The following is a 15549-nucleotide window of genomic DNA, read 5'->3' as shown; positions in this document are numbered from 1 at the left end:
TCCTGCCATCAGGAAGTAGGTACCGCAGCATCCGGTCCAACACGACCAGACTCTGCAACAGCTTCTTCCTCCAAGCCATCAGACTTCTCAACTCAACTCAACTTCTGAACTGATGTCTTTTTTGTTACATGCACACTCTCTCTCTCTCTCTCTCTCTCTCTCTCTCTCTAACCATTTACCCCAGATAAAATGGGAAGCATTTTTTTTTGCACAAAGCATTTGCACTACTAACATTACTACCTCACTGGACTCAATATTTTTTACACACTGCATAATTTGCACACTACCGGCAATTATTTATTATTCTCTGGTCTGTACTGTGTTGTGTTGTCTGTCCGCACTTGTTTGTGTTGCACTTGTGTTTTGTATGCACTGTCTATGTTGCACCATGGTCCTGGAGGAACGTTGTTTCATTTCACTGTGTACTCTGTATGTAGTTGAAATGACAATAAAACCCACTTGACTTGACTTGTTTCCCAAATGGCACTGGACTGCAGGTAGGCGGTACCTTGAACCTGATAGCTCCTCCACACAGACCATGTTTATTCAAGCAACACTGCACAGTGAAATTGTGTTATCCATTGCTGTTATATGGCATATTGGACAGTAAATGACCACTTCTTGCAAGGAACCCGCACATTTGCACAAATTGAACAATTTTAAGGTATTATTCTCAATGATATTCAAATAAAGCCCCTCAAAAAGATTACAACACACAAGACACATCAGGTGCATAAAACACTGTTTGAAAATGTCTGAAAAAGTACCACATATGTCTTACTAGTACTGTAGCCTAGTCCCTTCAGTAAACAACTGACCCTGACCCTAATATTTACCTGATGCAATATGTCCCAATTGTCATAGTGTGTACGGCCAGACAAGGAGGGATGAACACTCGCAGAGATGGAACAAAGCAAGAATGTTTATTAAAACATAACAAAATACAAAACAAGGGGCTAAGAAAAGCAAAGTGCAGCAACGCATGGCAAAAGTTCTCATGGCAAAAACGGAAGTAGCTGGAGACCCATCTGCCTGACCAGAAAATGAGGCCAACCTAATGTGAACTAGCAGATACTGCCTAGAACTGAGGCCAACCTAACCTGAACTAGCAGATACTGCCTAGAACTGAGGAACATGAACAGGAAGAGAACATACCTTGCTTGCCTCCAGAATAACACTGAGAATACTCCTGACTATGACAGAACACTAGATCCAGAGCCGTGCTCTGTGAACATACGGAGGTAGCTGGAGAGCCAGCTGCCTGACCAGAAAATGAGGCAAGCCAAACCTTAGTATGCAGTGACTGCTTGAAACCGGGGTCGCCTAGAAGCATGAGCAGGAAGCATATAACAGGTTTGCCTCTGGAACCAGACTACGAACGGAACTCTTGACTACGAACGGAACTCTTGCCAACCTGAACACGCTGCCAATGTGTGGGGAGTCAAGGAGATCCCTGGAAATCCAAGGATTCAAAGAGATCCACCTCACGGCCCAGAGTGGCAGTAGTGGAGCTCCTGGGCTGTGTCCACAAAACCCTAAAAATTGCTGTTGTTTTGCTACTTACACACCTTATCTTTGTGACCCAAAAACTGACCTTGCTGGAGGATATATCAATGTATGATTCTCTTAGTTTAAGATAAGTGCTGCAGGGGAACAGGCTGAGGCTACAGACAGATACTGTAATGTTTAAAAAACATTAATTGAAACTGTAATTTGTGAATTATTACAAAAATATTTTGTTATCTGTAATTATGCTTAGAAGACAGGAGACCCGCAGATATTTATGGTGAATATACTGTTTTGGTGTTTGTAGGAACTATGTGTTTATCTGTTTTCTTTATACTGCACATTTTCACTATGGCTTATTTATTTTTTGACCACATGCTTCATGATTTAATGACTTATAAATTATTTTAGTGGTTTAGTAAAAAAAAAATGCTATGGTATCTCAACAAATTAGAATATTAATTTGAAAGTTAATTTGTAATATATGGCATACATGATCAGAAATCCAGTCTCTCATATTATTAACATATTTTATTTTAGTATACAAACAGTATCAACATTAAAACAATAAAAGACTAAATGCATCTAATGAATCTAAAATATATGACAGTTTACCTTTTTGAATAAAATTATTGTAATTTCCTGGGAGACACTAGTATTAGTTTATATTTGGAGCTTTACTGCATGTCAAAACACAAACGCTTTCTTCTTCTCAGTGATATTTAATCACCCTTTTATAAGTAGTCACTAGTACGTTTATTCAAGTACATTGTGGTAATGTTGACACTGTGACCAAACATTTTATTATTTGATTGTTTTATTACAAATTGTACATATGTGACTACCAGCTATTTAAACACGTCTTAAAATGACCACATGTGAACTGAGTTTCATTATGGACAGAACTTTAAATGGAAACTTTAAAGACTAAACTGGATTGATAGTTTGTCTCTTATTAACCATTTGTATTAGTATTAAAGGGTTTATCGAGAGTGGCCAGGGCTGGACTGGACACCACCAGTGAGCTGAGCTTTACTGGCATGAACCTGTACTGGCATGAACACTGGCTGTGTTGTCTGTCCGCACTTGTTTGTTTGTGTTGCACTTGTGTCTTGTATGCACTGTCTATGTTGCACCATGGTCCGGGAGGAACGTTGTTTCGTTTCACTGTGTACTCTGTATGTAGTTGAAATGACAATAAACCCACTTGACTTGACTTGACCTTTTTTAAACATGTGTTATGTGTGTAGTGTGTGTTTGCTTTGTGTGTGTGTGTGTATTTGTGAAATAAGTTTCCTTACTGAACGAAGTTGATAATTACTTAACATACTCAACAGCTGTGCAGAGCCACACGAATAAAACATGCTGACGTTTTTGTGACCTGTCTTTCAGGGATGAAGCTTCTCTGGGTGATTCTACTGACTTTCTCTGGCTTAATGGAGACCAAATCAGGTAAGTGTTTTCCTGCAGCAAATGTCTGAGTGAGTGCTGATAATGTCTGACTCATTTTACATCCTTAACAGTTCCCTCAACACTTCATCAGCTTAACTCAGTTACTTTAATACAGCCACATTTCCCCCCATGCACATAGCATACACCACTGTTTAGTCTTACGTATTTTTAAATGATAAAACTAATTAATTACTGCTGTAAGTGTTGCTTCAACTGCTTCAGAAGACCAGCTGTAAAACTACATGTCTGGAAGCAGGCTCGTAACTGGATGAGACCAATTACATTGGTGTGGTTGAGGTGATCAAGAATAAAGTTCAATGTTCAGAGATCAATTTCTCTATAGGCAAACTGCAGAGAATCCAGAAGGTGGTTAATGGATCTGTTAGCGTTTTAATAATGTTTGCTCTTCTGTTTGCTCTTCATTGCAGAACGCTTTACAGTAGTTGGTCCAGCTGCTCCTCTTGTTGTTGAAGCTGGAGAAGACTTGGTTCTGCCCTGTTCTCTCCAACCCAACATCAGTGCTGTGGATATGATGGTGGAGTGGCTTAGAACAGATTGGACTGAAACTGAAAGACTGGTGCATCTGTATGAAGATTTTAAAGACAGAAATGAGAAGCAGATAAAGTCTTACAGAGGGAGAACAGCTATGTTTAAAGAAGAACTGAAGAAAGGAAATGCCTCACTGAAACTCTCAGCACTCCAACCTTCTGATGAGGGATCTTACAAGTGTTTAATTAAATCTGACTCCTTTTATGAAGACATAACTCTTCGTGTTAAAGTTAATGGTAAGAGCAACAACCGCTTTAATACTTAATACTTTACAAGTATTTAATACTCAAATACTTTAAAAAGCAATAACGGCAGCTGCATTACTGTCACATTAGCTTCTCACATTAATCAACAGTTTTTCTGTTCAGTACATGAATACACATCACAAGTAACATCTGGGAATTTGACCATGTAATAGAAATGTAGCAGACAGAAATTGGGTTAGTGTGTTTTTTTAATCAGCACTGTTGTGTATTATAGCATTGAGAGATCAACTGCTTCTCAATTAATTTGACTCTGTCCACTCATGAATCAGGTAAGAGTGCAGTGGAGTGTATGAGTACTGCCCTGAGCGCTGGTTGTTGTGAGAATGTTGAAAAAAAAAAAAACAGAACACAAAAATACACTGTTTGATTCTTTTCCTATTGCTTTCTAATTTCAGCACAACTGAAAGTAGTGGGTCCAGCTGACCCCCTTGTTGCTGAAGCTGGAGAAGATCTGGTTCTGCCCTGTTCTGTCCAACCCAGCATCAGTGCTGAGGATATGATGGTGGAGTGGTCAAGAATCCAAAAGGCAGACACACTAGTTCACCTGTATGTAAATTATGAAGACAGAAATCATGATCAGACGGAGTCGTACAGAGGGAGAACCGCTCTGTTTAAAGAAGAGCTGAAGAAAGGAAACACCTCACTGAAACTCTCAGCACTCCAACCTTCTGATGATGGAGCTTATAAATGTTTAATTCGATCACTCGACTGGTATGATGACATTACTCTTTACGTTGAAGTTAAAGGTAAGAGACATCACAATTTCAGTTTATCATTACTCAAGAATTTCATTTGAAGTAAATGCATTCATTCATTTTCATAGTTATTGTAAGTGGAACAATGTCAAGCACTGTAGACATCTCAACTCCTTACACATAAAATCTGGAATGATTTTATGTCGAACTGATGGAAGATTTGAGTAAAAGCATTTAATATGTGTATATGCAGCCAGGCCTTGTGCTGAGACAGCTAGGGTTGCCCAGCCAATAGTATGAGTAGGGTGACAATTTAATAAAATCTGGACCTTTAGATTTACAAGGGGATTCACGTGGGTGTTGATCTGGAGTGAATGTAAGGTGAAGCATGCCCTAGGGCCTGTAGGACCAATTGCAGAGACAGCAGTATGTACCATGGTAGGGACATGCATATACCAGAGCAACTGAGGTTTTGAGGATGTCAGAATATTTAAAAAAAACACAACCAAAGCAAATTTGTATCAAGGTGGAGCTAAATGAGTGTGACATAACCTGAAAGTACCTTTTTGATTAGATCTAAGCGGAACTAAATCAACCGCAATGGATAATAAAAAATATGCGTAGGAGTAGCTTTTGTCCAGAAGTCCAGGTAAGGAAGCTATATAAATAGCATGCAGAATCAGACTTATTCAGACTACATTGGGGAACACTAGCTGTCTCAGACTAACACATTACATATTAGTGCAGTAACCTTTAAACCTTTTTTTTTTAAACTTTATGTTTGAATATATTTTTGTACCTGCCTTTCACTGACTTCAGAGCTGAGGTGATTTTTTTTGCTGGATTTTAGATTTTATTGAAGAATTGGGTGGTTTAGACTAAATATATCCCACAGTACAAGCATTCTGTATGTACAACAGTGTCACAATGTCATGTCATAGTTTACAGTAAAAGCAATTAAATCATTCTTTATTATTATTATTATTATTATTATTATTATTATTTTATTAGTAGTAGTACAAAAGGACTGTACATTAGAAACATATTAATGCATCTAAAAAAGAATATAATTAAACTGTCATATTTTATATTCATTACACATGGAAACCAGAAATCCAGTATCTCAAATTAGAAGAATTGCATTAGATCAAACAGAAACAGATGTACCATAAAGAAATGTCCATGTTCTGACTAGTATGTTTATAAACTCAATACTTGGTTGCGGCTCCTTTACCACAAATTACTGCATTAATGCAATGCTTTGATAGTAGCTTTCAGCTCGTCTGTATTTCTGGGTTGGGTGTTTCTCATCTTTCTCAGGTCTAAAGAGTTGGCTGGCCAATCAGGTACAGTAATACCATGGTCAGCAAGTAATTTGGTAGTAGCATCCAGGCTTTTTTCTGGTGGAGAACTTCCTCTGGGTGTCCGAACGGCAGAGTCCCTTGCTGTTTTCAAACGCAGACTGAAGACCCACCTCTTCCAAGAATACTTGGACGAATAGCAGAGTACTATGGTCACCTTATTGTCTTGTGTTTAGTAATGTCTAAGCTTAGAGGTATCTTTGAACTATTAGTCTATTCCAACTAGCTAAGGTTTTTCTTGAGTAAATAGCAAAGCACTTTTGTAAGTCGCTCTGGATACGAGCGTCTGCTAAATGCCGTAAATGTAGTAGTTTTGGCACTGTGTGCAGGTGCTAATTCCCCCTGGAAAATTATATTAGCTTGGTATTAAGGTTGTAGTCCTCCTTCTTGTTTGTGCCCATTTCCCCCTTCCACACAACCTTACATTAACATGCTTTGATGTAGCACTCTGTGAACAGCCAGCCTTTTCAGCAATGACCTTCAGTAGCTTACATTGTGGAGGGAGTTGATGATTGCCTTGTGGGTAACTGTCAAGTAATCAGTCTCAATTACTCTGGTTGTTATGTGCTGAACTAGACTGAGAGATCCATGGTATTTATACTATTTGAATAGCAAATTAGCTCAAAATGGAATATTCTAATAATTTGAGGTTGTATTATTTCAATTGCCTTAAATACATCACTTGACAGTTTTCCTTTTTTTAAGTTATTTTACATTTTTTATGATATTCATTTTTTGAGATGAAATAGTGTATGTGTATATAATATCTTTAATATATGGTAGTTAGGGCTAGTAAGTAAGTCCTTTGATGTTTGACCTGCTATTTAGTTTTATCTGATTTATATTTCAGGAAAAGGTTTTCATGGTTGGAAGATCGCCATCATCTGCATTTCTGTTTTTGCTGTTATTTTAATTGTCTTTACAGTTTACATCTTGAAAGGTAAGTTTATATTAATAATTTTCTGTAAATACATTTAATTACTCACATTTAATTTCTGTAAATATGTAATTACTCCATTTTTGGGAATAATGTGTGGATGCACAGTCAATGTTTAGTTTAATAGGCAGTTTAATGTCTGAGCAGCTTTTTATTTCGGTATGATCACATAAGAAGAACTAACACTTAATAGTAATAATAATAATGTGTGTAATGTGATGGAATGGGTAATTGGTGCTGAAAGCAGTATGTGTATATTATCTCTTTTTTAATTCAGTTACCTACAGCTGCTCAACTTCACAGACTGTATCAGTGTTTATTGTGTTGCATTTGTGTAGAACAGCTGTAGAAAAATCTCTTTTTCTGCTCCAAACCCTGATCTTTATTGTAGCAGTGAAGATAGATTTCCTTCAGCAGTGAATGTTGGCAGTAAGCATTACAGTACTGCTGCTAAAGGGTTTATTATTATACAGCACACCGGCACAACAACAACTCTCTGTACTCTCTGTAAAATGTAAAAGTATTCCATATTTTTGGAGCTACATAAGAAAATTATCCTAAGCTCAGTTGTTTTGCAAGTAAGTTTGCAGTAAGTATGTCTCTGCTAAGAAATACAAGTAATACCACTATGCAAACACAGAGGATGTGAGTGGATACAATTACAGCAGTCATTAGACACCGCTGATAGAGATGGCAGTGGCAGACCCAAGAAAGCACAATAAATCAGCTCATTTTCACTCATTTTCATTTGCACTATTGCTAAAATAAAAATTAGCAGTGTAATAAGTCATAAGTATAAGTCTAAACTTTGTTTTGCACTACAACACAAATGAAAACTGAGTAGTGTAATGAAGTGAAAGTCTAAATAAACTAGAAGTTGATTGCCTCCAAACCTAATTTCCCCTAAAAGACTGACATGTTTGAGTAGATGTCTTATGGTTTTTAATGTGAAAACCTAAAGAACCCTCACTTAATGTAAAGGCTAAGTACAAGTCTAAAGGTTCTCCACACTCTCTATTACATATTATTATGTCTAAAATCTTTATGGAACATAAATAGGTTTGTTGTAATTTTCCACACTGAGCTGGTTAAAAGCGATATTGACCACAGCACTACTCCAGTCAGAGAGCACAAATTCATCAGATGGATTTAACTTGTTTACTGGATTAAGTGACTTGAAACATTCCAGTGGTTGCTGTTGTACATTGGCGTATATGTACGCATACACACAATAGTAGCAGTTTCTGAAATAAAACAAAGAGTACAGAGCTATTAATAAACTACAGTAACTAATATCTATTAAACTTTTGTATTTCAAACCACTGAATTAAATGTATTCAATTTCAGAAAAATAAAAATCTATTAATTATTTGTCACTATTATTAATTAATTACAGTGACAAGCCGCAGACCGAACACATCAGAAGCACATTCATTATGAAAAAAAATATTCATATAGTACTGAAGAAAATGTTAATTAATAAATAAAAACATTTTGTAAAAGTTCTTTAAAGAACCATCTACAACAAGTTGTAAAGAACCCATTAAACTAGACACAGCAAACCAACTTATACATTCACCTGATTCTTTCATGGCTCTACATTATATTACTAAAGAACCTTTAAAGAGCCCATTTTTAAAGATGTATTTAATTAATATTCAGACTGAAAAACTATTGCTGAATGAAAGCAGTATCTGAAATGCCTTCTGCTGTCTCTCTCTGATTCCAGATAAAAACTCAGTAAAGGAGCTCTCTCCTGAACAGTGCTCAGTCATCACCTACCTGCGTCTCCAGACAGAAAATCCACGCAAAGAGTTTGACATGAAGAAATTCAACACATCAGAGGAGGGTTACAGGAGACTCATCCCAGCTGTCTCAAACTGCCGGACAGCTCGGTGCGTTCTTATCATAAAGATTACAATGCTGAAATGAATACAGTATTATTATGATCTGTGGACAATACAGCATTGTGAAACAAGTGTGGGTGGTCTAAGGAAAAGAATCCACATTACCTAAATACTGAAAAAATTAGGACACCCTATTAAATATTTAGTTATTTATTGAAACATTTCCTTTTAAAACAATGTCAATAGATGAAGATCTCAACTTAGCAAAAAATAAAGAAGTCATGTCATTTATTTAACAACAAAAAAAACCTGAAGATCACTAAGTACTGTGAAGACTTGAAACTGTGTGACCATCAGACAGATCACAATTAATGTACTTGCAGTACGTACACACCAAGCTGCAGATGTCCATTTAGATCAGTCTGTCAAAATCCATTAGTTTAACCAGATTAACTTGCAACACATATCAGACAGAGAAGGAACTGAGAAATTCTAAAGTGTTGAATTACATATTTCACAAGGAGCCAAGCTGATGTCTCAAACCATGTCCAGTACAAGGCTATAAGTTATTATCAAGAAATACATGGAATTTACATGAAATACTGATTTATTTTTTCCCCTTCTGTAGATTTGCTGGCTGTGATCTCACTGTTCAGTCCATTGAAACTTTGAACGCAGCTCTACAGACAGAAAACTCCTCCCTGAAAGAGCTGGACCTTCATAACAACAACTTTCAGGGTTCGAGGATGGAGCTGCTCTCTGCTGGACTGAAGAGTTCACGCTGTAAACTGGAGAGTCTCAGGTCAGAATTACAATATGTTTTTGCAGTATTCAATGCAGTCAATGCAGTTCAGTGGCAGCACTGTAGAAAATGTATGCCGGCCTGCAGAAACCCTGGTGATATTTTATCAAGAGGCAGCAGGACACATTTAATAGACTTAATATTGTATTTATGAACCTTCTCAACACCTATGAACCTCCTTCTGTATTAATTCCATTGTTTCTTATTTTAAAAGGTGGAATAAGTCATAATATATTTTTGACATTATTGGACATTTAACCTGCTGCAGACAACGCACTTTGTGTGTTTGCCAACACTGCTTTACCCCTCTGTTCACCTGACTTACTTTCCTTCACTTTATTGTTTTTAACTGGTTGTAAAACTCATTAGTTACATTAGTTCATTTATGCCAGCCTCACTGTTTATGTTGACATCAGTGAAATGTGTTCAAATATCTGTATTTGCGCTGTTCTCTAAAATGTTCCAGCACACTGGGAGCTCACATTCTGATCCTACTCTCTACATTTCTAAGCAGACATTTAGATTCATCAGACTGTAGAGTTGCTGGCTGACATCCATCTCAAGGTTTGGCGTGCTCTGCATTCAGAGATGCTTTTGTGATTATTCAACTTGCTGTAGTCATCCTGTCAGCTCAAAATCTGGTCATTCTCTCCATTATTTGTTACACTTAATTGTTTCAGATCTTCAAATAAAGTTTAATATAAAACAAAGACAACCTGAATAAACATCATTTCATTAACAGAAAATTATTTCCAGCATAACTGGTGTCAGATAAACTAGACACACAGAAAGCATAGCCATGTGATATCAGGGATGAGAACTGTGAGCTTCAAACACTGATCTGGCTCAGCATCCATTTTGTTACAGTACTTGGTCTTCACTGCAGTGAGAGCTGAGAAGCTTTTCTCACAACAGTTGATAGTAGCATTTAATACAAGGGCTGGGTATTCACTCTGACTGAATCCAACAGTGACATTCATTTAAATTCTGACATCCAGATCTGATCCTGTGATAACTGTATGCATGCAGCATGTACCACCAGCCACCAGCAGGGGGTCTGGCCAGCACAGTAGTAGAGCAGGTGGATCTATTACTGTAACCAATCCCAAAATCTCCAGCGGTAATCAGCGCTGACCAGGCCCATGGCACAGTGTGTATATGTATACCCAACCAAACAACACTTCTCTGTCTCACCTTTGTAGAGGGATGGATGGTAATAGTGGGTTCAGAGAGAAACCATGAAACTGGAAAAGAATAAAAAGAGAATAGTTGTGAACAGCAGAGAAAAGCAAAAGACTCTGCACTGGAGTCAACACCCCACAGCTCACCGTAACAATAAATTTCAGCAAATTCTGTTCAGCACAGATCAGATTCTCAAGCAGAAGAAGTACAGTGTTTTGACATTTCATTGGTTAGTGGTGAACAAAGAAGGTACAGTTTATCGGTTCAACGTAATTGTGCCGTGCATAAACAAAAGAGTGTTAACATACAAACATAATTAACACAAAAAGGCTTATTACACACAGGTGTATTTTTCAGTAACTACATGGTCTTCTGTACAAATTAATGGGGCAAAATCATTTGGTAAAAGAAGTTTGTAATAACTTTCAGTTCTCCAACAGGCCATTGCCTTTTTAAGGGGTTAAAGACAAGGAAGGAAGCTCATATGGTCAACAGAGACTTCTCACATCTAGTCTCTCTGAGATGAGCTACCCTGCACCCTCAAGGGCACTTAAACAATAACTCACTGTAGCTCCTATCAGCTAACTAGACTTCGGTAAAGGAAAAGGAGATCAGATCTGGACACAGAGCTGGAGAGTTGATGAGCTACGCCCTTAAATTCACAACTAACCCACATGGCATAGAAACATGCAAAAATCGAGAAAAGAAATAGTGTGCTGGTTTATATGAAATCTCAATTTTCCATAAGTGAGATTGGTTACATTACCACAGTAACAACACTGCCCTCCCAGTGACAGACCAGGGTTTAATTATATATATAATATAGTATTATAATTATAATAATAATATAGTAATAATATAAGTACTTATATTATTATTATTGTTTGTGGTAAGGAGTAGGCTAGGCAAGGCTAAGCTACTTTTTGGCCCTGGATAAATGTTAGGCAGTTTTTATGTAGGTGGTTAGGTGCATGTGGTCTGTAGGTGGTGTTTTCTTCCTCCCTGAAACACATAGGCACGCCGAATAGGATGAATGCTGCTTTAGGATTCATTACTGTGAAGGAGTGGTGGAGTATACATTTTTATAGTGTTAATGAATGACACTTTTTAGAAGTATTTAATGTGTCCACTCTCAGTGCCATTAACTCATTACATGGCTTTGGTTGGTTTGGTTAAAGAGTTGCACAGTTGGTATAAACATTCAAGAGACTGAAATGGTGTGCGTTAGAGAATGTGGTGGGCCAGTGCAGCACATGGCTAAAATTTGTTCTGGTCATTCCAAATATACACAGAGTTTATGACATTTCAAATATTGTACTAAAATTGTAATCACATTTATCCCTGTCTGTAGATTATCTGGCTGCAATGTCAATGCACAGTCCTGTGAGACTCTGCAGTCAGTTTTACAAAAAGAGAACTCCTCCCTGAAAGAGCTGGACCTCAGTGACAACAGTGTGCAGGATTCAGGAGTGGAGAAGCTCTGTGCTGGACTGAAGAGTTCACACTGTAAACTGGAGACACTCAGGTCAGAATTCTGTCATTTCTTTCCTTAAAGGTAAACTACCTACCTGCAGATTTTCAGATTACATATATTTCGTTAAAACATGTTCCACTGAATGTTTTTTAAATGTGTTGTATTTACTTCTTTACAGATTTGCTCTGTGTAAGCTCAGTAAACAGTCCTGTGAGATTCTGCAGTTAGTTCTACACTCAGAAACCTCCTCCCTGAAAGATCTGGACCTCAGTAACAATGACCTGCAGGATTCAGGAGTGGAGAAACTCTCCGCTGGGCTGAAGAGTCCTCACTGTAAACTGCAGATTCTTAGGTCAGTGTTTCAAAGCTTCTTTACATTTAACTGTAACATATCTTCAGTGTTCTGTAAGGTGTCATACTCTTCTTTGCAGACTTGCTCTGTGTAAACTCAGTGAACAGTCCTGTGAGACGCTGCAGTCAGTTCTACAATCAAAAACCTCCTCCCTGAAAGAGCTAGACCTCAGTAACAATAACCTGCAGGATTCAGGAGTGGAGAAACTCTCTGCTGGGCTGAAGAGTCCTCACTGTAAACTGCAGATTCTTAGGTCAGTGTTTCAAAGCTTCTTTACATTTAACTGTAACATATCTTCAGTGTTCTGTAAGGTGTCATACTCTTCTTTGCAGACTTGCTCTGTGTAAACTCAGTGAACAGTCCTGTGAGACTCTGCAGTCAGTTCTACAATCAAAAACCTCCTCCCTGAAAGAGCTGGACCTCAGTAACAATGACATGCAGGATTCAGGAGTGGAGAAACTCTCTGCTGGACTGAAGAGTCCTCACTGTAAACTGCAGATTCTCAGGTCAGTGTTTCTGTCTGTTTAAAATCCAATTAAAACATTAAAACAGCATTTAAAAAATGTTAACATTACTTTCTCTTTACAGACTTGCTCTGTGTAAACTCAGTGAACAGTCCTGTGAGACTCTGCAGTCAGTTCTACAATCAGAAACCTCCTCCCTAAAAGAACTGGACCTCAGTAACAATGACCTCCAGGATTCAGGAGTGGAGAAACTCTCTGCTGGACTGAAGAGTCCTCACTATAAACTGCAGATTCTCAGGTTAGTGTTTCTAAGTTTTAGAAACTTAGACAGGAACAAGATCAAAACCAGAACAAGTAAGACTGTAGGACGAACACAGACAAGACGAACATACAGAACAATGGAGGCTGCTGATGCATCTTTTTTCCACTGATTTTAGCACAGTTCTCTTCATATACTGTATTTTTATAAAAAGGCTAACCCAACTCATTTATCAAGAGAGGCTTTTACTTCAATAACTATTTAACTAAACAGTTGTGCTAAAAATTTCTCCTTAAATGTTTAACCACACACCTTTGTTTGACAGACAAACATCGAGTAACACAGTGTGAGAAGCACTTAATAAGTGTTGTGTCACTAGTCACTAGTATTGTTTTTGGAGCACACGCCCTCGAGCTAGTTGCATTGCGACAAGAATAAACCTAGCTTTAGAGTCTCCGTATTTGTAACTGTACAGCGCTGCTGCTATTGTTTAACCAGCGAGGAGAGAGTGATAAGTTTTACTATCAATGTCAGCCAGTAAAGTAAATAATAAGTAAATAAATAAGTATTTAACTAAACAGTTGTGCTAAAAAACTATCCTTTTAACCACACCCCTCGAGTGAAGTAACACTGTGTAAGTAGCACTTAATAAATAACACTTTGAGTAGAGGGCTGTGGATTAGGAAATGCTTATGATGTAAGAGTTCTTTACTTAATGGCAGACGTTCTTAGTAAGATGTGTTTTGTGTTTGGTGAGATTGAAGGAGCCTGAGAATGTATGTGTTGCCCTTTATGGTGGTTTGCTACTAAATATGTCACCTGTCACCCTATGTAACCACACAGGAGAGGTTTGAATAACTCAGTTAAAGAAAACATTCATTTTCATTTTCATTTTTTTCATTCATACTCTGATCACTGCAAAAAAAAAAAAAAAAAATGCCAATAATACAATTCTAAAAGAAGAGTTTTCAAAATAAAACATCCCGGGCAGTGTGTAATGTGTATTCTTATCTGTGCCCCAATTGTTTTGAATGCTCTGACGTTGAAGTTCAGTCCTCTCCGGCTGCAAGGTTTCCAGCTCCAGGACTCTCTATATCCAGATCCAGGACTGGGTTCACCATCCAAAAACCCTTATTTACATGAAAAACTTCATTAACAAATTAGAATCAATTCCATAATGCAGGTTCACATGGAAATCTCTTATTGAGAAATCAGTAGGATCACTATTGACACAGTTCATAATAGTCCTCTAGCTACACTAACGTTTATTGTGCATTTTAATAGTCTTAGAAATCCACTAATAAATGTACAAATCATGTGAAACTTGTAATTCACAGTTACCAAACATACAGAAGAACACCTTTATTTAAGCCACCTCTTAACTTAGTATTAAACATGAGGGAATTGAGTCACATGGGACTAGCTTGACTAACACTGATGAAAAAAAAAACGACTTGACTTTGTCTTAGTATTCATGACTTGATGACTTGAGACCAGCAGAGACCAGCATACAAAGAAGCTTGTGTCATGGAAGCGGCTTTTCCAAAAACAATAAAGGTTGTGTACTAGGATTATGCAATCAATGATAGTTGTAAAAAAGAGAACAGTGATTATGCAACATCTGCAGAAAATAAATCAGTGACACAACCACCACAACATTCAACTTCATCTGTCACAACAACATCCACAAAGAAAGGTTCAGGACTGTCTTTTCAGCTTTTCATGCTAAGTCCCTAATCGAGTCCTCGCTATACTGCCTGCAGTTCCAGGGTTAATATTTTAATTTGACTCTTATGAGTCTAAACTATGACTGTGACCAAAACTAATCTCCAATCACTGATTAATATTGCACTATATAAAATTTAGTTTACTAAATCGCTGTAAAAACAAAGGAATCAATAACTTATTCAGACACTTTCTCATCAGCAGCGTTCACCAGTCACATGAACACACCAGCATTCATGTTTGAGCGAGACAGAAGTTTCTTTATTAGAACACACTGTAAAGTAAAGTACAATGACAAGACAAATGAAATTTCATTCTTGGTCATGACTGCACTGACTTACAGGTAGCGTTTCTGCTGTATGATGTAATTCATCCCTTTTGAATAAAGTGACGTGTGGCACGCAACACACCCTTGAGCCAGTTGCACTGAGCCAAGTATAACCCACATTTAACAGATGTGACCTATGATGTTCACAAGTCTGATTTTAGAGTTGATTGTGGGAGACTGTAGAGTCTCGAAATCAGTCTGGAATTTCAGAAATCAGTGCATGATTAAAGCACGTTGTTCCAGGGGTCCTGCTCTTTGTCCAGATGTTCTCTGGCAGCAGTGGTTTCCTCCTTGCACATCTCCCATGAAAATGGAATGGTCTCTTTCTGATGGTAGATGCTGTAGTTCAT

The 15549-nt window shown here is 37.6% G+C and overlaps 3 protein-coding genes across 4 annotated transcripts in view; all 3 read left to right on the top strand.

The window, feature by feature from the left end:
* Positions 1-15549, top strand: part of LOC140536165 (uncharacterized) — a 206667-nt gene that overhangs the window by 11699 nt on the left and 179419 nt on the right. The gene's annotated exons all lie outside the window — the stretch shown is intronic.
* Positions 1-15549, top strand: part of LOC140536166 (uncharacterized) — a 97505-nt gene that overhangs the window by 11698 nt on the left and 70258 nt on the right. The window lies entirely within an intron of this gene.
* The window catches only part of LOC140536266 (uncharacterized), a 37766-nt gene that overhangs the window by 2668 nt on the left and 19549 nt on the right, over positions 1-15549 (top strand). Inside the window, exons 2-13 of the mRNA XM_072657984.1 lie at positions 2899-2958; positions 3387-3743; positions 3992-4042; positions 4169-4519; positions 6680-6769; positions 8496-8661; positions 9242-9415; positions 11949-12122; positions 12250-12423; positions 12503-12676; positions 12756-12929; positions 13012-13185. Coding sequence (XP_072514085.1) covers positions 2899-2958; positions 3387-3743; positions 3992-4042; positions 4169-4519; positions 6680-6769; positions 8496-8661; positions 9242-9415; positions 11949-12122; positions 12250-12423; positions 12503-12676; positions 12756-12929; positions 13012-13185 — 2119 coding nt within the window. The remainder of the gene's footprint in view (positions 1-2898; positions 2959-3386; positions 3744-3991; positions 4043-4168; positions 4520-6679; positions 6770-8495; positions 8662-9241; positions 9416-11948; positions 12123-12249; positions 12424-12502; positions 12677-12755; positions 12930-13011; positions 13186-15549) is intronic.

This window comes from Salminus brasiliensis, chromosome 15 (genome assembly GCF_030463535.1).
Source record: "Salminus brasiliensis chromosome 15, fSalBra1.hap2, whole genome shotgun sequence".
In the NCBI taxonomy this organism is placed as follows: domain Eukaryota; kingdom Metazoa; phylum Chordata; class Actinopteri; order Characiformes; family Bryconidae; genus Salminus; species Salminus brasiliensis.
Note: the sequence above shows the minus strand (reverse complement) of the source record. Positions and strands in the feature narration are given on the sequence as shown.